The sequence below is a fragment of the Chiloscyllium plagiosum genome, unplaced genomic scaffold (genome assembly GCF_037043375.1).
Source record: "Chiloscyllium plagiosum isolate Xiang-an unplaced genomic scaffold, Cpla_swu_hap1 HiC_scaffold_34, whole genome shotgun sequence".
Taxonomy (NCBI): domain Eukaryota; kingdom Metazoa; phylum Chordata; class Chondrichthyes; order Orectolobiformes; family Hemiscylliidae; genus Chiloscyllium; species Chiloscyllium plagiosum.
The window spans coordinates 12,695,820-12,717,387 of NW_028270172.1; the positions used below are offsets into that span (position 1 = coordinate 12,695,820).

The 21,568-nt window shown below is 42.1% G+C and overlaps 1 protein-coding gene across 4 annotated transcripts in view; it reads right to left on the reverse strand.

The window, feature by feature from the left end:
- Nucleotides 1-21,568, reverse strand: part of ulk4 (unc-51 like kinase 4) — a 502,471-nt gene that overhangs the window by 426,540 nt on the left and 54,363 nt on the right. For all 4 annotated transcript variants that reach the window (XM_043719540.2, XM_043719541.2, XM_087978491.1 and 1 more), the window contains 3 exons: nt 21,364-21,441; nt 12,078-12,138; nt 9,910-10,091 (listed from right to left, as the gene is read on the reverse strand). In XM_043719540.2, coding sequence (XP_043575475.2) covers nt 9,910-10,091; nt 12,078-12,138; nt 21,364-21,441 — 321 coding nt within the window. The remainder of the gene's footprint in view (nt 1-9,909; nt 10,092-12,077; nt 12,139-21,363; nt 21,442-21,568) is intronic.

Sequence of the window (21,568 nt, forward strand, 5' to 3'; positions counted from 1 at the left end):
CCCATCTTTAATCCATTCCACTTTTTCCTGTGAGCTAGCTGCTTCTTGTAAACCTAAAGGGTTCCATTCATCATCTTTGGCTTCTTGATGCCTCACAGCTGCTATCGTTATCACTTTCTGTTCTAGCATTGCTTTTGCTGCATACTCGTTACTTCTCGCTCTGTGCCTGAATTGGTGTGTTTTTACTTTATTGACTGCGGCCTCCTTCAGCTCGATTGCTGCAGCTATTAGGTCCTTGACTAGGGTCTCATGTTGAATTATACTACCACCCGAGGTAACATAACCTCATCTTGTCCATGACATCATGTAGTCAAGGACCACACCAAAAGCATATCCACTGTCTGTCTAGATGTTAATCCTTTGTCCTTTTCCTAACTGCAGAGCAGCAGTAAGTACTTTTAGTTTGACGACCTGGGCAGAGGGACATCCTTCTATCCTATTTCCTGCCAAATGTTCCCCTTTCAAATTAACTACGGCTCGCCCCATTCAGCCTCACCTGGATATAATACTTCCATGCTCTAACTCCAAACATACATTTCACATCTGGCCCCACTAATGGCTCTTCCTTAACATGAGCCTGTTTCTCCTCTTCCTGCTCCATGAGGGGATACAATCATGTGTCTGTTCTTCCTGATTCACATAGCTTGCTGGGTTCTCCCTATTATCTTTAATCATTTTCAAATGCTTGTCTCCTGGCAATAGTGCGAATTCAGATTTGGTTCGCCAGCCATCTGTAACACCTCTCAGTTTGTCAGCTTCTAATTGATGGACGATTCTATGTGGGGATTAAAATACCAATTTCCCTAATTGTGTCAACTGGGAGGATGTCATTAGTGCCCATGTAGCACATGGGATGGCCAGACACTCAAGTGTAGGCCCATCATGACTGGATCCGTTTTATCTGAAGAGTATCCCACAAGCTAGAGCTTGTCTCTGTGTCTGTAACACTACTGCAGGATGACTGCCCTTGGCTTTCATTGCAAAAGAGGTGAAAGGGCTTTTTCAGGTCAGGGAGTCCTAGTGCTGGTGCGGAGGCCAGTGTCTACTTGATTTAAACAAAGGCCATCTCTTGCTCAAATCACCATTCAATTTTCTCTGAGCTAACCCACCCTCCTTTGCTAAGGTTTTGCAGGGGTTCGGCTAGTTCGCCGTAATTTTTGACAAAGTTCCTGCAATAGTTAAAAAGTCCGAGGACTTGTCTTATCCCTACAACAGTAAATGAATTCTTTTCTCATTTCCAATATTGCAATTGAATTATTATCACCTGTCCAGTTCCAGAAATCTGGAGAGATTCACAGTTCATGGAGTACAATCTTGTAATATTTTAAAATAGAAGTCAAATATTTCTGTTTGATTCAAACAAAACATAGTTTGTTCTTTCTCAGAGATGTCTCATTTTTAAAAAAGTTAGTTCATAACTCATTCTAGATATCTCTATGTAAATTTGTCCAAATTCAAAGTTCTGTTTTATTCTCTCAATGTTACTAACAATTTTTATACATTGGAATTTCTAATACTTAATACTTCTAATGTTTCCACAGTACTTCTCCAATGCTGACAAATAAAAAACCTCCAAACATTTCTCATCAAGCAGAATGGGTTAATTATTAATTCCATCATCCTTATCTCCTCCTCCTTAAAGAGTAATGCTTTAAGAAAAAGCCTACCTTCGTTGCCTTTTCTAATTCCTCTATCAGTTTTTGCAGATTTTAGAACACACCATCAGAATTTTGTTCAGAGAATTACATTTCCAAGATTCCAAATTTTCTATTATTTGCATACTTTCACACCAAAGTACACTTATAATGAGCAAATCTTATAATCCGGAATTTAAGATTCACTCGTGTTAAAATGGTATTTGGAAGTTCACTGGCGAAAAAGTGCAATTCCAAATATGATAATTTCTGGAATTAAAATTTATCCCAATTCCAAACATATCCAGGGCAAATTCCAAAAGTAAATTTTTTTACCAAACTTTACAAACCAAAAATTTAAATCAACATTCCGTTGCAGATTTCTGCTTGACACACCCATTGATAGTTTCTTAAAAGGACATTACAGTAACTATGCATGTCCCACATTTATAGAGGCATACCACACTTTTACATCACCATAGATTCCCAAAATGTAAACGAACGTCAAAGGATACCCAGATCTCAAGCTCCAGGGAACAAAAATACACAAATTGCACAAGACAACATTTAGCAACCAACCAACAAAGGTGCATTCAAACCAGACCACAAAGAGTTAACCCTTCTACAAGGTTGAGTGAACTAGCACAGAAAGCTGTCTCCCTCTCTCCCTTGTGAACATTGCAGCTGTTTTAGCTTGTTTCTATCCTTTTTTCGTTCTGCTTAAACAGAGCCGCAAGAATGATGAACCCTTTCTGTATCTTTCCAAGTCTGGAATTAATACCTTAATTTATTCTCAAAAACAGTCTGCAGAATAGAATTATAGGGACCCCAGCAGATCTTATCCTTTCCATCACTTCTTGCCATTTCCCCGGATTCCCTCCCGATGATGTCTGAGGCAATCCGCTGCTTCTAATCAGCGTTATTTTTTTACCCACAGATTTCCAACATTTTATAAATCTTTTCCTTACACTTCCGAGGCACTCCACCTCATGCTTTTCCTTGCACATTCGCTCCCGAAGCATTCCACCTCGCTCTTTTCCTTGCGGTTTCACGCCCCATCCACCATTTTGCTGGAGTAGGCTGTTTGATTCTGTTTATCCCTTGTCAGCCATTTTGTATCTTTCAAATATAGGCAGCCCTTACACCAAGGATAGAATCATGTCAGGTACAAGGGAAAGGACATGGTGACTGAGTCAAAGGCAATAGCTTCAGATTCTCCAATGTTTAGCTGGTGTAAACTTCTGCTTAGTTAGTAATGACAGTAAGACGAAAAATGACAAATTAGAGGCAGTGAAGGCGTCAACAAAGATAGTAATGAGGTAGAGCTGGGTGTTGTCAGTGTACATTCAGGGTCTGTCATTGCATCTTTGGATGAAGTTGCCAAGGGGTGACAGATGTGTAGATGTGAAGTAGCAGAGGCCAAGGAATGATACTTGGAGGACACTAGAAGAATAAAATTGTTGAAACTTTTACAATGGCCTTCATGGATTAGAGAGGAAGGTCTCATCCCCATATACAGAATCATACAGCACAGAAAGAGACCTTTTGGTCCAATTCGCCCATACCGACCAAGTTTCCCAAGCTAAACTAGTCTCCGTTTATCTGCATTTGGCCCATTTCCCTCTAAACCTTTCCTATTTGTGTAATTATCTAAATGTCTTTTAACTGTTAAAACTGCATCTACCATTTCCAGTTAAGTATACCTGCGAATCACCCTCTGAGTGAAAAGTTTGCCCGTCAGGTCACTTTTAATCCTCTCACCTTAAAAATATGCCTTCTAGTTTTGAACTCCTCTAACTTAGGACAAAAACATTTGTTATTCATCTTAGCTATACCACTCATAATTTTATAAACTTCTATAAGGTCACCTCCTAATTTCCTATGCTTCAGAGAAAAACATTCCAACCTAACCAGTCTCTCCTTATAACTCAAAACCTCCAGTCCTGGAAACATCCTCAAAAGTCTTTTCTACACCTTCTTCAATTTAATAATATCCTTCCTGTAGCTGGGCGACTAGAACTAGACACACTACTCCAAACGTAGCCTCACCAACCCCCTGTATGACCACATGATGTTCCCAACTCCTACACTCAATGGTCTGAGCAATGAAGGCAAGCATTCCAAAAGCCTTCTTTACCACCCTGTCTACCTTTGACACCGCTTACAAAGAACTATGTACCTGAACCCCTCAATCTTTCTGTTCGTATATCAGATTTTAATATTAAAAGGATCCATCAACCAGATTTCTTAATAACCAATTATGGGATTATTGTTCAATCAAAAAATGCCCAATAAAGATTCTATAATGGATTAACTTACAGTCAGTAAAATAAAAGTACGTACACCTACAAACATTCCAGATCTTCATGGGTGTTTTTTTTAAATGGCTTTTTTCCACCTCACCCAGAAATTGCGTTGTGGACTGATAGAAAGGAGATGGACTGGGGTTATGGAGTGCATATGTCGTGCAATAACTGTACATCACAGGCTCAAAGGAACAATTGATCATTAACTGTCCCTCCTGACCCTGTGTTTATAAACAAATACATCTGTAGACTCAATAAACATAAATGGTACCCACCATCTCTCCAGCCACATGCAAGCAACTCAGAATCGCTCAGAGCAATGCAGGCTGCTTGATCTGCACCCCAAACATCAACTTAAACATTTACTCCTTTCACAACCAGCACACAGTGGCAGCACTGTGTACCATGCACAAGATGTACTGCAGCAACTCATCAGCAATCCTCAGATAGCACCTTCCAAACTCACAACCTCCATCACCTGGAAGGATAAAGGCAACGGGTGCATGGGAACTAACTTCAAAATATGTTGTGCATTGATGCTTCACAATCATGAGATCAAAATCCTGGAACTCCCTTCCTAGCAGTAGTGAGAATATATTTGCAGCTGATGGACCACAGTTGTTCAAGGCAATGGCTCTCCACTATCTTCACCAGATGGACAACAAATGCTGGTCTTGTCAACAACATCCACACCCCATGAAGAAAGAAAAAAAAAATCAGGTCTGTAGTAGAAATTAATGCACAAATTTCATCCTCTCAAACTGCATGGATCAGTTGGAGCGACAGCTGAACACACTGAAGACACATGAGGCAGAGAGTGTGAAAGATAATAGGTTCAGGTAGTTGGTCACAGTGCATTTCAGTCGATAGATGGTTGACTGCTAGGAGATGTAGGCAAGTAGTACAGGTGTCTCCTGTGGCTAGCCCCCTCTCAAACAAGTATACAATTTCAGATCCTTTTGGGGAGGACAGCCTTGCAGGGAAAATTAGCAACAGCCAATTCCTTGGCACGACTGTTAAACAGTGTATGGCAAAGTCCAAGTGAGCAATTGTGATAGGGGACTCTCTAGCCAGGGCACAGACAGGCACTTCTGCGGCTGTGAGCAAGATTCCAGGATGGTGTGTTGCCTCCCTGATGCCAGGATCAAGGACATCTCGGAGCAGTTGCAGCAAATTCTCAAAGGAGAGCATGAACAGCCAGAGGTCATTGTCCACATTGATACCAATGACATTGGCAGAAAAAGGGCAGAGTGAATATAGGGAGTTAGGCAGGATGTTAAGGAGAAAGTCTTCAAGGGTAGTAATCTCTGCATTAATCCTGGTGTTGTGTGCTAGTTAGAGCAGGAATAAGAGGCTAGGGCAGATACATGCATGGCTGAACAGCGGGTGTAGGGAACAGGGATTCAGATTTTTGGATCATAGGGATCTGTTCTGGAGCAGAGGTGACCAGTACAAGAGGGACAAGTTGCACCTGAACTGGAGGGGAAACCAATGTCCTGGTGGGGAGATTTACTAGAACTACTTGGAATGGTTTAAACTAGTTTGGCAGAGGGGTGGGATCCTAAATGTAGTGAGACAAAAGAAAATGTTGAGGCAAATATAACAGTTAAAGAGAGCAAGTTAAACTGGGCAAGCAAGAGCATGGCAGTGAAGACTGATCAATAAAAATGCATTTATTTCAGTGCAAGAAACCTGACAGATAAGGCAAACATACTCAGGTATGATTATGTACATAGGACTGGAATATCATAGCGATTACAAAATCATGGCTGAAGGAGGGACAGGAATGGCACCTCGATATTCTGGGGTACAGATGCTATAGGAGGATAGAAGGAGAGGCAAGAGAGGATGGGGTGAGGCATTTTTGATTAAGGAAAAAACTGTGGCAGTAATTAGAGAGGATATTCTTGAGGGATCGTGAAGCTATATAGGTGAAAGTGAGAAATAAGAAGGAGGTGATCACTTTGATAGGATACTATAAACCACTCCATTAGTCAGCAAGAAATTAAGAAGCAAATATGAAGGGAGATTGCAGATTGCTGTGAGATAACTGGAAGAAAAGATTGTGACAGTAAGGGATTTTTACTTTCAAAATATAGACTTGGACTGCCATTGTGTTAAAGGTTTGGATGGTGAGGAATGTAGATGGCTATATTAGAGAAGGGGCAAAACTTGACCTCATGTTGGGAAATTAGACAGGACAAGTGACTGATGTAGTAGTCAGGGAGCACTTTGAGACAAGCAACCATAATGCTATTAGTTTTAAAATAGATATGGAAAAGGATAGGTTTGATCCAGAAGTTAAAATTCCAAACTGGGGCAAGGCCAATTTTAATAGTATAAGAGAGGAACTTTCAAAAGTTAATTGGAGGAGACTGTTTTTGGGTAAAGGGATGTCTGGTAAGTGGGAGGCTTTCAAAAGCAAGATAACGAGAGTTTAGTGCCAGCATGCTCCTGTTAGTGCAAAGGGCAAGGTTGGCAGGATTGGGAACATTGCATGACTAGAGATATTGAGGCTCTGTTCAAGAGAAACAAGGAGGCGTATGTCAGGTATAGGCATCTGGGATCAAGTAAATCCCTTGAGGAGTACAGAGGGTGAGAAGTACATTTAGGAAGGAAATCAGGAGGGGAACAAGGGGACATGAGATAGCTTTGGCAGATAAGGTAAAGGAGAATCCAAAGAGATTCTAAAAGTATATTAAAAGCAAAAGAGTAATTAGGGAGACAATAGGATGGCTTAAAGGTTAACGAGGTCATCTATGTGTGGAAACACAGGAGATCGCTGAGATCCTAAATGAATATTTCTTATCAGTATTTATTGTACAGAAAGACATGGAAGCTAGGTAATGCAGGGAAATAAATAGTGACATCTTGAAAAGAGTCCACATTGCCAAAGAGGAAAAGTGCTGGAGGTCTTAAAACACAAATCTCCAGGACCTGATCAAAGTCATCCCAAAATATTGTGATGTGATTAGATTAGATTAGATTAGATTCCCTACAATGTAGAAACAGGCCCTCGACTGCCTGCCCCTCTTCCGCGGTTACATTAGAGCCCGGGTGTCCTTGGAGAAGGAGCACGCGGTGTCGACCAACACCCTGGAGTTGTTCAGAGAGGTGGGCGCCGCAGGGAGTGCAGTGCATCATTTCTCCCTCCAACTCTATTTTGATTTAGTCCCGACCCTCCCCTTCACTGTTTTGATCGCACAACACTGCCCTTTGATGTGAAGGGCAGTGTTGTCACTGGCCACCCGGGTGTTTTCCTATCCTCCTGGTGGTGGAATTTGAATAAAGATTCGTGCACTTTGTGGAAAAAAAATAGAAACAGGCCCTTTGGTCCAACCAGTCCACACCGACCCTCCGAAGAGTAACCCACCCAGACCCATTTCCCTCTGACTAATGCACCTAACACTATGGGCAATTTAGCATGGCCAATTCACCTGGCCTGCATATCTTTGGATTAAGGGAGGAAACCGGAGCACCCGGAGGAAACTCAGAGACACCGGGAGAATGTGCAAACTCCACACAGGCAGTTGCCAGAGGCTGGAATCGAACTTGGGACCCTGTTTCTGTGAGGCAGCAATGCTAACCACTGAGCCACCATGCCGCCCAGGAAGCTAAGGGAAAAGGTTACAGGGCCCCTAACAGAGATGCTTGTATCATTGACAGCCATGAGTGAGGTGCCAGAAGCTGAAGGGTGGCTAATGTTATGCCATTATTTAAGAAAGGCTACAAAGAAAAGCCTGGAAACTACAAACTGGTGAGCCTAACGTCAGTTGTTGGAGGGGATTCTGAGAGACAGGATCTACATGCATTTGGAAATGCAATGACTGATGAATGATAGTCCTCATAGCTTTTTGCATGGTAAATCGTGTCACACAAATTTGAGGGATTAATTGGTTCGTAAGGTTAGATCAAATGGAATGCAGGGAGAGCTAGCCAATTGGATACAAATTGGTTTGACAGTAGGAGACAGAGGGTGGTGGTCAAAGGTTGTTGTTCATAGTGGAGGCCTGTGACCAGCAGTGTACCACAAGGATCAGTACTGGGTCCACTGCTGTTCATCATTTATATAAAATGATTTGGTTGAAAACATAGGAGACATAGTTAGTATGTTTGCAGATGACATCAACATTGGTGATATAATGAACAGTGAAGGATGTAATGATTAGATTAGATTAGATTAGATCCCCTACAGTATGGAAACAGGCCGTTCGGCCCAACAAGTTCACACCAACCCTCTGAACAGTAACCCAGCCAGGCCCATTCCCCTACCCTATATTTATCCCTGACTAATGGGCAATTCACCTGACCTGCACATCTTTGGATTGTAGGAGGAAACCAGAGAACCTAGAGGAAACCCACGTAGACACGGGGAAAATATGCAAACTTCACACAGACAGTTGCCCGAGGTAGGAATCGAACCAGGGTCCCTGGCGCTGTCAGGCAGCAGTGCTATCCACTGAGCCACAGTGCCACCCCGTGTTATCTAAGAATACAACAGCATCTTGATCAACTGGGCGGACGCGAGTACTGCAGATGCTGGAGATTAGAGTCGAGATTAGATTGGTGCTGAAAAAGCACAGATCAGGCAGTATCCGAGCAACAGGAAAATTGACGTTTTGGGCAAAAGCCCTTCATCCTGAACTCATTCCTGATGAAGGGCTTTTGCCCGAAACACAATTTTCCTGCTCCTCGTATGCTGCCTGACCTGCTGTGCTTTTCCAGCGCCACTCTAATTTTGACTCTTGATCAACTTGGGCCAGGGGCCGAGGAATGGCAGATGGAGTTTAATTTAGATTAATACAAAGTGTTGCAATTTTGTCAGACAAATCAAGGCAGGACTTACACAGTTAATAGTAGGGCCCTGGGGAGTGTTGTCAAAAAAGAGACTGATGGGTGCAAGGACATAGTTCCATGAAAGTAGCATCACAGGTAGACAAGGTGGTGAAGAAGGTATTTGGCGTGTTTGCATTTATCGGTCAGAGCATTGAGTACAGGAGTTGGAACATCATCTTACAATTGTACAATACATCAATAAGGCCACATTTCCAGTATTGAGTACATTTCTGGCCACTCTGCAAATAGGAAAGATGTTACTAAACTGGAAAGGGCGCAAAGAAAATTCCAAGGATGCTTATGAGACCGGAAGGCTTGAGTTATAAGGAGTGGGTGGATAGGCTGAGACATTTTCCCATGGAGTATAGGAGGCTGAGGATGAGCCCATATAGAGGTTTTATAAAATTATGAGGGGCATAGGAAAGGTGAATAGCCAGGATCCTTTCGCCAGGATAGGAGAGTCCAAAACTAACAGGCATAGGTTTAAGGTGAGAGGGGAGAGATTTAAAAGGGACCTGATGGGCAACTTCTTCCACACAGAGGGTGGTGCATACATGGAGTGAATTGCCAGAGGGAAGTGTTAGAGGTGGGTACAATTACAACATTGAAAAGACATCTGGACAGCTACACGGATAGGAAAGATTTAGAGGCATATGGGTCAAACACAGGCAATGGATGTAGTTAAATTTAGGAAGCCTGGTCAGCATTGACTAGTTGAGGCAAAGGGCCTGTTTTTATGCTGTATGAGTCTATGATGCTATTCCTATATCAGGTTACTATCTTCAAGTGCGAAGTAAGTAACACCTTCCAATCTGATCATTGGACTAGAGACTGGAAGAAGGACTATGCTGCTTTCAACTACTCCCACAGCTAAACAGCCAAAGTTTTTGCAATAAGCCTTTAGATATGCAGTGGATTTAAAATGTCAAAATGCCAGCAATACAGAAAGACTGTTTTGTCCCACTTTCAAACAAAATCAAGTCATACCATGACTGGGTCATAATATATATATATTATATATACAGTGGTCATAAATAGAAAATTATGTCATCATTCTAAGAATTCATCTTACATGCTAATGGAATGCTTGGTCTCTGCAGTCAGCTATTGAACACTGAAGATTCGTCACTTACCAGTCGTGAGTCGATTAGTCTTGTAGCAGCTTCTTTGTGACTGGCCACTGAACAGAGATAGCATATCAAGTTCAACTTAGCTCTTGGAGCCCCTGACGTCTTCTCTCCAGCTTCAATCAATGAGCACAGGTGCTGTATGTAATTGTTCCAGTCCTGTCCCTTTAGGGATACCAGTTTCTCCGCTGCAATTTATCAAACCACAATTACACTTTTTTTTTTAAACTTTACAGTGTAATGGTTTGCTTAGACAGCCCTAACACATTCTTTAACTATTAAAGCATCATCAGCAAGGAAAAACGCAAAACGCTGTGAAGTTAATAAAACCAACCGACAGGTAAGCACTCAATTGCTCAAATCGTTGAAGAGTTATTCTTTAGGACTCTTGTGGTGCAGTGGTAGTGTCCTACCCCTGAGCCAAGAGGCCCAGTTTGATGCCTCACCTGCACCACAGGTGTGTAATAATATCCCTGAATAGGTTGATGAAAAAGTATTTAAAAAACTGGTAGCGAAGAAAAATAGCTGTTCATTGTCTGTCCTTTTCTATTTGGTATTTTGTGGAACACATACCAATTGCTCTTCGGAAATCTCAGGATCCAAAAATGTGCCGCAGCCATCTAAATATGGCAGATGTTTACCTTATTCATATAAAATTGTCATTGAGCAGTAATAAGAATTCCAAATCATTTTATCCATACTTCCCAGACATAAAAATAGTGATCATACCTTTAGATGGTGTCAGAGGGAAACAAATATGAATAAAATGTAATCAGCACATCTGCTGGGAAGGACAATACAGCAAATTTAGGAATACATAATTTGACTAGAGCAAAGGTTTTCTTTATTTGAAAAGTGACAGCTCACAGCTTGCTAAAGTAGCATGTCCTTCCCCAATAAGAAACATCACCGAAGTATTTTGATTCACTTTTTGTAGGCAAATCAACACAAAGGGGAATTGTAAAGCCGATTATTTAATAACTAGCTTTAGGGGTATTTTCTGCAAGTTTGCTTATTCAATAATTGTAGTCTGAGCCAAGAACTGAAAGCACTTATGTGGCAAATAAGTTCTATTTTCTCTCACATCGAGTTATTTTTGTGCCTAATTGAAATAGGGAAAGGACACCATAGGGGAAAGAAGTAATGAATATTGATAGGCAGCGATCAATAAGAAATGGCCAGGTTAGTTGGCTAATAGCTCCCAATAACATTAGCTTAAGTCAAGGTGAAGTATACTAACTTACAAATCAGAAGCTTTCAGTTTCAAGTAATAATTCAAGACATGTTGCAGGGAGTTCTATATTGAAGGAGCAATCCTTCAGATTAGATTTGAAACATAGACTCCGTCATTTTCTTCTAATAATGGCTCAACAAAATTCCATTACACAATTTAAAGAAGATGGGGATGGATGGGCATCTGGCCAATCTTTGTTCTGGTAACTATTCCCATGAAAACCAAATCAAGTGCACTTATCTCTATATAGAACCACAGAATCCCTATAGTGTGGAAGCAGGCTATTTGGCCCAGCCAGTTAACACTGACTTGCGGAAGAGCATCCCTATCCAACACGTCCCCTCCCGATCCCTGTAATCCTGCATTTCCCAATGCTACTATATCTAGCCTGCACATCTCTGGACACTATGGGCAATTTCCCATTGCCAATCAACCTAACCTGCATATCTTTGGACTGCGGAAAGAAACCAGAACACCCAGAGGAAACTCACGCAGATATAATGAGAATGTGCAAACTCCAAAGACAGTCACCGAGAATAGAATCCAATCTGGGTACCCAGTGCTACGAGGCAGTAGTGCTAACCACTGAACAATCATGCCGCCCCAACATACTCCACCATTTGCCTCATTTCCACAGCTTCCAGGAAGCCAGACTCTCTGTTCAATATTAAGTTATGGACTGAGGTAGAAGTTCTCAATTAAACTAGCTAAACAAATAATTTTCTGGAGTTATTAACTTCTATTCCTTTGTCATTAATATCACTCCATCATCCCCACCAACTCACTCAGGTTGAAGATATAATCCAAAAACTGCTAATCAACCTGAGCTAAGTTTCAAACCTCACTTTCTCTACCGTACTAAAATTACGTGATTCTATCTCTACTCCAACCTTATTTTCTCCTTTCTTCATATTTCTATCAAATTTCTATTAACAGTTACCTGAATAAGCTGGAACACTTAGTGTTTTAACATCAAACTTCATGGGTGTTGGTTTCAATATCTGTAAGAAAAAATGCACAGAAAATATGTTTATAAGGGCAGCTTACAGTTTATAATTGCTATGTTTTACAACACAAAGAGATATAGTAAATAGTATCTTATGGATTTATTGGATAAACAATAGAATATATAAAACATATTACACCAAAGTATCCTATCCTACTAAGCCTCAAGTTCCATGCACTCTAGTTTTCATCTCAATGCTGTTCAGTTCAAATCATTTCATTGTTTGATTTATTTTCAACAGTTCCTCCTTTACTATGTTGATAATTCGCTGAATTCAAATCAACCTTGTTTCTCAACTTCAAATTCTAAGTATATTATATTCTTCAGACAATAAATTATTTATCAGACAGCTTTCAGTAGTCACAAAACTGGTCTTTTTCTCAAAAGCTGTTCCTTTTTCTCCAAGTTACTGTGTCCTTGATTGTTCTCAGAGAGGTCAAAAACAGCCCAGGCTCCGAAACGGTACAGAGTTGATACAGAGATGAATGGTTTATTGGGGCCCATTTTGTTTATCCCTAAACAGTTGACACCCTAGGCGAAATTCTATCATGTCTTAGAAATAACTTGTATCACCAGTCCTGGTAGCTGAGGTGTTTTGGTTCAGTTACAGCAGGAGATGTGTGAAAAGCTGCTGGATTTCTCTCTCTCTCCTTGCAAACTGTAAGCCTTTGTTTGATTTTACCTTCTGTGCTGAGGGATGTATGTATTGGGACTGTTGCATGTAGGTTTGGAACAGCATTATTAAGTCAGGTTTGGATACGATAAGTTATCTGGTATTCTATTTTCTGTTCTTTGTGTTTCATTCTGTAATTTTGTAAATAAATTTTATTTGTTTAAAAATTGGCAGTTGACCCAGTTAACTTACACTGGGAACATCCACTATACGAGGTAAAAACAATAACTGCAGATGCTGAAAACCAGATTCTGGATCAGTGGTGCTGGAAGAGCACAGCAATTCAGGCAGCATCCAACATCCACTATACACCTAGCTAAACAAATAGCAAAGTTACAGTCTGGGCTACCTGTTTAAAAATGTTTCAAGGGTATGGCCTAGTCCATAACAGATTGGGGGTTCATTGTGGGATTTAAATAGCGAGTGGTAGGTGTCAGTGTCTTTTATTTCGGGTGTTGATTTGGTGGTTTAAATAGCGCTCGGATAGCAATGGCACTTTCAGTAACCAAGGAGGTTCTGGAGTGGAAGAAGTGACCTTGGGGGTTTTACAAAAGGCAAATAAGATCAAGCCGCAGGAATTAATAGACAAGCTGGGGTTGAATTTACCTCCTAACGTGAGGAAAGAGGAGATTATTTCAGCAGTAGCTCTGTATTTAAATTTGCTGGAAACACCATCAGGACCTGTAGGAATGGCAAGAATTCAATTGCAAATAAAGCAGCTTGAGTTAGAGGCTAGAGAGAAGGAAAGGACAGCAGAAATGAAACAGTTTGAGTTATGATAAAATTGGAAGAGAGACAAAAAGAAAATAAATGGAAGGCTTTAGCAGGAGAGAAAGAAAACAAATGAAGGGCTTTAGCAGAAGAGAAAGAAAGAGATCAAAGGGCTCTAGCAGAAGAGAAAGAAAAACAGAAAGTTTGAACTTCAGAACTTGACACTTAAAAAGGGAAGTCAGCTTAAAAGGCTGGAGATAAAGGCTGAAGGTAAGCTTAGTGCAAAAAACCAGAGTGTTAAAACGACAAGGTTGGCAGCTGAAGTACCTGATGACTATGAGGCGGTCCAAAACTATAGTTTGGCTTTCCGAATCAATTTCGATCCATGAGGACTAGAAGTTGGGGAAAACAGAAATCCTCATGTGGAAAGGAAAACATAGATCTCAGTGAAAATCATAGGAGTACTTACCACAGAGCAAAAAGGAAACCCTCAAGGGTAACAAAGAAGGTTGAAACTTTATTGCTGGAACAGCACAGCAGGTCAGGCAGCATCCAGGGAACAGGAGATTCGACGTTTCGGGCACAGGCCCTTCTTCAGGAATGAGCAGAGAGTGTTCAGCAGGAGAAGATAAAAGGTAGGGAGGAGGGACTTGGAGGAGGGGCGTTGGAAATGTGATAGGTGGAAAGAGGTCAAGGTGAGGGTGATAGGTCGGAGTAGGATGGAGGCGGAGAGGTCAAGAAGAAGACTGCAGGTCAGGAAGGCGGTGCCGGGCTGGAGGGATCCGGCTGAGACAAGGTGGGGGGAGGGGGGATGAAGAAACTGGTGCTCCTGCCCAACCGAACTCATCTCAGCATACCTCGACACGGCCCTGTCCCCATTAGTCCAAGAACTCCCCACCTACGTTCGTGACACCACCCACGCCCTCCACCTCCTCCAGGATTTCCGCTTCCCCGGTCCCCAACGCCTCATCTTCACCATGGACATCCAGTCCCTGTACACCTCCATCCCCCATCACGAAGGACTCAAAGCACTCTGCTTCTTCCTTTCCCGCCGTACCACCCAGTACCCTTCCACCGATACCCTCCTTCGACTGACCGAACTGGTCCTCACCCTGAACAACTTTTCTTTCCAATCCTCCTACTTTCTCCAAACAAAAGGAGTAGCCATGGGCACCCGCATGGGCCCCAGCTATGCCTGCCTCTTCGTAGGGTATGTGGAACAATCCATCTTCCGCAACTACACTGGCCCCACCCCCCATCTTTTCCTTCGCTACATTGATGACTGTATCGGCGCTACCTCGTGCACCCACGAGGAGGTTGAACAGTTCATCCACTACACTAACACCTTCCACCCCGACCTCAAATTCACCTGGACAGTCTCGGACTCCTCCCTCCCCTTCCTAGACCTTTGTGTTTCTATCTCAGGCGACCGAATCAACACGGACATCTACTACAAACCAACCGACTCCCACAGCTACCTGGACTACACCTCCTCCCATCCTGCCCCCTGTAAAAACGCCATCCCATTCTCCCAATTCCTTCGTCTCCGCCGCATCTGCTCCCAGGAGGACCAGTTCAAAATACGTACAACACAGATGGCCTCCTTCTTCAAGGACCGCAATTTCCCCCCCGACGTGGTCGACGGTGCCCTCCACTGCATCTCCTCCACTTCCCGCTCCTCCGCCCTTGAGCCCCGCCCCTCCAACCGCCACCAGGACAGAACCCCACTGGTCCTCACCTACCACCCCACCAATCTCCATGTACAGCGCATCATCCGCCGTCACTTCCGCCACCTCCAAACAGACCCCAGCACCAAGGATATATTTCCCTCCCCTCCCCTATCAGCTTTCCGTAGAGACCACTCCCTCCGCGACTCCCTTGTCAGATCCACACCCCCCACCGACCCAACCTCCACTCCCGGCACCTTCCCTTGCAACCGCAGGAGGTGCAACACTTGCGCCCACACCTCCCCCCTCACTTCTCTCCAAGGCCCCAAAGGAAACTTCCATATCCGCCACAGATTCACCTGCACCTCCACCCACATCATCTACTGCATCCGCTGCAGCCGGTGTGGCCTCCTCTATATTGGGGAGACTATGCCGCCTCCTTGCGGAGCGATTCAGAGAGCACCTCTGGGCCACCCGGACGAACCAACCTAACCACCCTGTAGCACAGCATTTCAACTCCCCCTCCCACTCCACCGAGGATATGCAGGTCATTGGACTCATCCACCGCCAAACCACAACAACCCGACGGTCGGAGGAGGAGCGTCTTATCTTCCGACTGGGAACCCTCCAACCGCAGGGGATGAACTTGGACTTCACCAGTTTCTTCATCCCCCCTCCCCCCACCTTGTCTCAGCCGGATCCCTCCAGCCCGGCACCGCCTTCCTGACCTGCAGTCTTCTTCTTGACCTCTCCGCCTCCATCCTACTCCGACCTATCACCCTCACCTTGACCTCTTTCCACCTATCACATTTCCAACGCCCCTCCTCCAAGTCCCTCCTCCCTACCTTTTATCTTCTCCTGCTGAACACTCTCTGCTCATTCCTGAAGAAGGGCCTGTGCCCGAAACGTCGAATCTCCTGTTCCCTGGATGCTGCCTGACCTGCTGTGCTGTTCCAGCAATAAAGTTTCAACTTTGATCTCCAGCATCTGCAGACCTCACTTTCTCCTTAACAAAGAAGGTAAAAACCTCCGGTGTTTTCATTGCAATAAAGTAAGCCACATGAAATCAGTACTGGTGGACTAGGAAAAGCACAGGAAAGCCAGATGTGGGAAAGCAGGATAAGCCTGGAAATTTTATTCGAGTGGTAACAGAAAACACAGTGGAATTAGAAGGCTGCATCAGAGTGCACAAGCTGATCAGATGTTGGTAAAGGAGGAAGTGCCAGATCTGTTTAAAATAAAATCTGCAAAAGTAAAGTCTATTCACAGAGGCCAGGAGTAGCAGGTAAAGAGGTTACAATATTAAGGGACACAGATTCTCTCAGTCTGTGATGCTGCAGGATGAGGAGATATGTACTCCTGAAGTACTATTGCCAGAAAAGGTACTGGTAACAGGAATTCATGGTGAGACAAAAAGTACTCAATTATGTAAAGTGAGGCTACAGTGTCTAGGAAAGAGTGGAGAATTTGTGGTAGGAGTACTGGACGATTTCTCAGCTCCAGGAATACAATTAGTCCTTGCGCATGATATAGCTGATTCACCAGTAGGTGTGCTGCCTACCATAGTTGAAAAGCCAGTAAAGACTCAAACAACTGAAGCAAAGTAGAATTCTTATCTGGGAACCGTCCCTGATTATGAAGTAACAAGGTCACAGAGTCACCACTTGAAGGAGGAGAGATCAAAGGGTACAAATAAGGAAGCTGAAGTAATATTAGCAGAGACTGTGTATGATCACTTGGTTGAGATAAAACAGGAGCAAATAATTACTCATGCAAATATCTTTACCTCTGCAAAACCCATTGAGTGCAGCAGAAAGATGAAAATTTAAAACAGTTGAATCAAAAGACATACATATAGAAAGAGTCTGAATGTATCCCTATGTGTTATTACCTGAAAAATGATGTCTCAAGAAGGAAATGGAGACCATCACATATTCAGGCAAATGAGAAATGGGCACAGGTTCATCAAATTGTATTGTCAGTAGGGTATAGAAAGGAAGTGTTATGAGTGGCGCATGAGCTACCACTTGGAGGTCATTTAGGAGTGAGGAAAACACAGGCTAAAATACAAAGACATTCTTACTGGCCTGGATTGTGCAAAGATGTAGCTGAATTTTGCCAGATGTATCATACATGTCAGGTAATTGGAAAACCACAGATGGTAATAAAACCTGCAACTTTAATACCTATCTCAACATTTAGAAACCTTTTACCAGAGTCTTGATTGATTGTGTAGGACCCCTGCCTCAAACAAAAAGTGGGAATCAGTATTTGTTAACAATAATGGATGTATTGATGAGATTTCCAGAGGCCGTTCCATTGTGCAATATCACAGTTCAAAGGATTGGAGAGGAATTACTCAAATGTTTTAATAGATACGGAGTACCAATAGACAACCATCAGATCAAGGGTCAAACTTCACATCCAAATTATTCAAGGAAGTTATGGACAGCTGAGGCATCAAATCTACTGGATTCCATCCAGAATCGCAGGGAAAGCTGGAAAGATGGCATCAAGCACTAAAGGCCATATGGAGGGCTTATAGTCAGGATTATCCAGATGATTGGGTTAAGGGAATTCCATTTGTCCTTTTTGCAAACAGAGATGCACCAAATTAATTGACCAAATTCAGTCCATGTGAATTAGCTTTTGGGCATGAAGTGAAAGAACGACTAAAATTGATTAAGGAAAAATTAGTAAGTCAGAATTCAGAGACCACGTGTTTGGATTATGTGTCAAATGTTAGAGAACGATTAAATGGAACTGGGGAGTTGGCTAGACAGCATTTAAAAATATCGCAGCATGCAATGAAACAGGAAGCAGATAAGAAATAAAAAATCTGCAATTTTGCTGTCGGGGATAAGGTATTAGTGTTACTTCCAGTAATAGGTGAACCTTTAAAAGCAAGGTTTAGTGAACTATATCAAATCGAAAGGAAATTGAGTGAGCTGAACTACTTGATAAGGACTCCAGACAGCGAAGAAATCTCACAGAGTGTGTCATGGAAATATGCTCAAAGGTATTTTGATAGAGAAGGAAAGCAAGAGGAGGTGGTGTTAATGATCAGCACAGAAGGAAGAACCAAATTCAGAGGATTCTGAATTGGACATTCCTCAAAGTAAATTGGACAACGAGGAAGTTGTCAAAAATTGGGATAAATTATTCGGTTACTTTCCTGAGAAAAATAGAAATAACCTGAAAGAGTTACTACTATCACATGGGGAGAATGTGGAAATAAACTGGGAAGTACTAACCTAATTGTGCACGATTTAGATATAGGAGATGCTGTTCCAATTAAGCAACATCTTTATAGGCATAAGCTTCGAAAGGTGGCACAAGTTCAGAAGTAGATAGAACGCATGCTCCAAGATGGCATAAACAAAGTGAGTTACAGTGACTGGCACTCACCCATAGTAATGTTGCCAAAGCCAAATGGTACCCAATGGTTATGTGTGGACTATAGCAAAGTCAATCCAGTTACAAAAACTGATGCATATCCAATTCTGCAGTTGGAAGACTTTGTTGAAAGGGTGGGACAAGCAACTTACATTTCTAAGTTGGAGGTGGTCAGAGACTACTGGCAGGTGCCCATGTCATGAAGAGCAAAGACGATTTTGGGTTTCGTAACGCCAAATAGACCATATCAGCTTAAAGTCATGCCATTTGGTTTGAAAAACACTCCGGCTACATTTCAGAGACTAACTAATAAGGTCATTGCCAGATTACCCAACTGTGTGGTGTACATTGATGACCTGGTGATTTTTAGTCACTCATGGAAGGAGCATTTACAACATTTATCGGACTTGTTCGATCAAATTCGGAAGGCAGGCTTGGTGGTAAACCTAGACAAAAATGAATTTGCCAAAACCCAAGTCACCTTCCTGGGCTATGTTACTGGACAAGGACAAATGGCCCCATGGGATGAGAAAATGAAACTAATTGGGGAATTGCCCACACCACTGTCAAGAAGAGCAGTACTACAGTTCCTGGGATTGAGTGGATTTTATTGAAGGTTTGTGCTGAGCTGATGCTGAGATGAATAGTTTATTGAGGCCCATTTTGTTTACCCCTAAACAGATGATACCTCAGTCCAAAGGTTTTCATATTTTAGAAATAACCTGCATAATGAAAGGCGAGTGGCCAGTCCTGGCTGCTGAGGTTTTTTGGTTCAGTTACAGCAGATGTGTGAAAAGCCACTGGACTTCTCTCTCTCCTTGCAAACTGTAAGCTATTGGCTGATTTTACCTTCTATGCTAAGGGATGTGTGTATTGGGACTGTTGCGTGTATTTTCGGAACAGCATCACTAAGTCGGGTTTGAATAGGATAAGTTATCGGGTATTCTATTTTCTGTTCTTTGTGTTTACTTCCGTAATTTTGTCAATAAATTTTGTTCATTTAATTTACAGCTAATTTACACCGGGAATATCCACTATACACCTAGCGAAACAAAGAGCAAAGTTACAGTTTGGGCTACCTGTTTAAGAATGTTTTGAGGGATCTGGCCTAGTCCATAACACAATGCCTTCACTGAATAACCTGTTGCATTGTTAGCTTTAGTTACTTTGAATATCTCTCCACAGAAAAGATTTAGTGGAGTTACATTTGAGTAATGTGTTCTAAATTATAGTTCATCCCAGTTTTAAATTCTCCTGCTAGCCATGCAGTGCATCATTCAGAACAAGAGGAGTTAACACATTAAGAAGCCAAACACAACTGGAGACAATAGTTGATTTGACATACACTTTCAGATATACACTTTCAGACCTCTCACAATCATCAAGCCCTTTGCTCTTGAGATTTCTGTTTACATTTCAGCCCAGCATGAACTAACTGCCAATATTCCATTTTTGCTTGGTAGTCAGTAGCCCTGTACATTGTCTGGGGACCAAACCTCCTCAAACATGAACAATCATGATCAAAACTGCCAGTAACATACAAATAGTTTCATTGCATTATGGAAACCTCAGGTGAGTAGAAATCTAACAGATTGAACACTGACGTAAATATCTCTAGTGGAACCCCAACTCAAATGGATCTAAATATGTCTTCCTCCTGGTAATTCTTGCAACCAACCTATTGCTAAACACGAGGCTTTGTTTATCTTTGAATGCAACATGGGAGGTCAAGTGGCGAATCCTGGCATTTGCGAAACCCATGGGCTCCATAAATTTTGCCCAAACTTGCACAGTGGAGAAGAGACTCCAGTTTCACCACAAAGCATCGATGCAAAATGGGAGACAACAATTAGAGTGTTAAGCACAATTTGATTGGAATGAGAACATATGTTAAATGTTGTCTCCAGTAGGAGGCACTAGCATGTTGCCCTGGTCAGCTACTACCCACCATAATTTGGGCATTTCCTCACTAGTTAGGTACATCTACCAATATCATTTATTGTATCCGTTGCTCCCGATGTGGTGTCCTCTACATTGGAGAGACTGGACGTCTCCTAGCAGAGCACTTTAGGGAACATCTCTGGGACACCCGCACCAATCAACCACACCGCCCTGTGGCCCAACATTTCAACTCCCTCTCCCACTCTGATCTGTTCAGTTTTTCCTAAGAAACACATATGCACTAATTTACTTGGAGGCAATTAAAAAATGAGAAGACACAATATATATTAAATGAAATAACCATTCTCAGCATCTGAGTAGATGTGCTGCACTTGTTCAATAGTATTTTACCTTTGATTTTCATGCAATTTGTATAAAGTCAGGTGACTGCTCCCAAATGCTTATCCAACAGAAAGAACATCAGTGGTGGGTACCTTGCAAGTTCTACAGAATCTGAAAAACACACCTGACGGTCTCGTACACTGATATAAAAAGAACCAAATCCCTGGGGTTTCACTGTGATAACAAACTGGCACTTTGTTATTACAAACAGACAATACAACTTCTTCCTTTCTGCAGCTTATCGAAGAATCCCAACTTCAAATTCTTTGGTTTTGAAGGAATATTTTTTGCCGATAAGTGGGAGGGCAATTTCCTAATTCCTTGTTCCGAACATAAGTACACAAATTTCTCAGTGAACAGGCTTTACAAAAAAATGGATTTTTCTAAGTACTTCCATTCATATGTCTTGATCACCATGGAACAAAACAGAAAATTGCTCTTAAGACTTACATTTAAAACATTATATAAAAGAAAATTTGGATTTGATTACCTTAGGGTTATCTATAATGGGAGTCACTGCGAGATCAGCCTCAGTGAATATAAGTCTTCTTATTTTGGAGTCCATATCCTGTTGGTTAGCAGAACAAGGATACAAGAGAATCATAGTCACACATGAAAGAAAGATATTTTCAGTCAAATAGTTAGTCTACAAAATCTACTAATACATTAAAAATACTGCATCTGCAAGCACAATC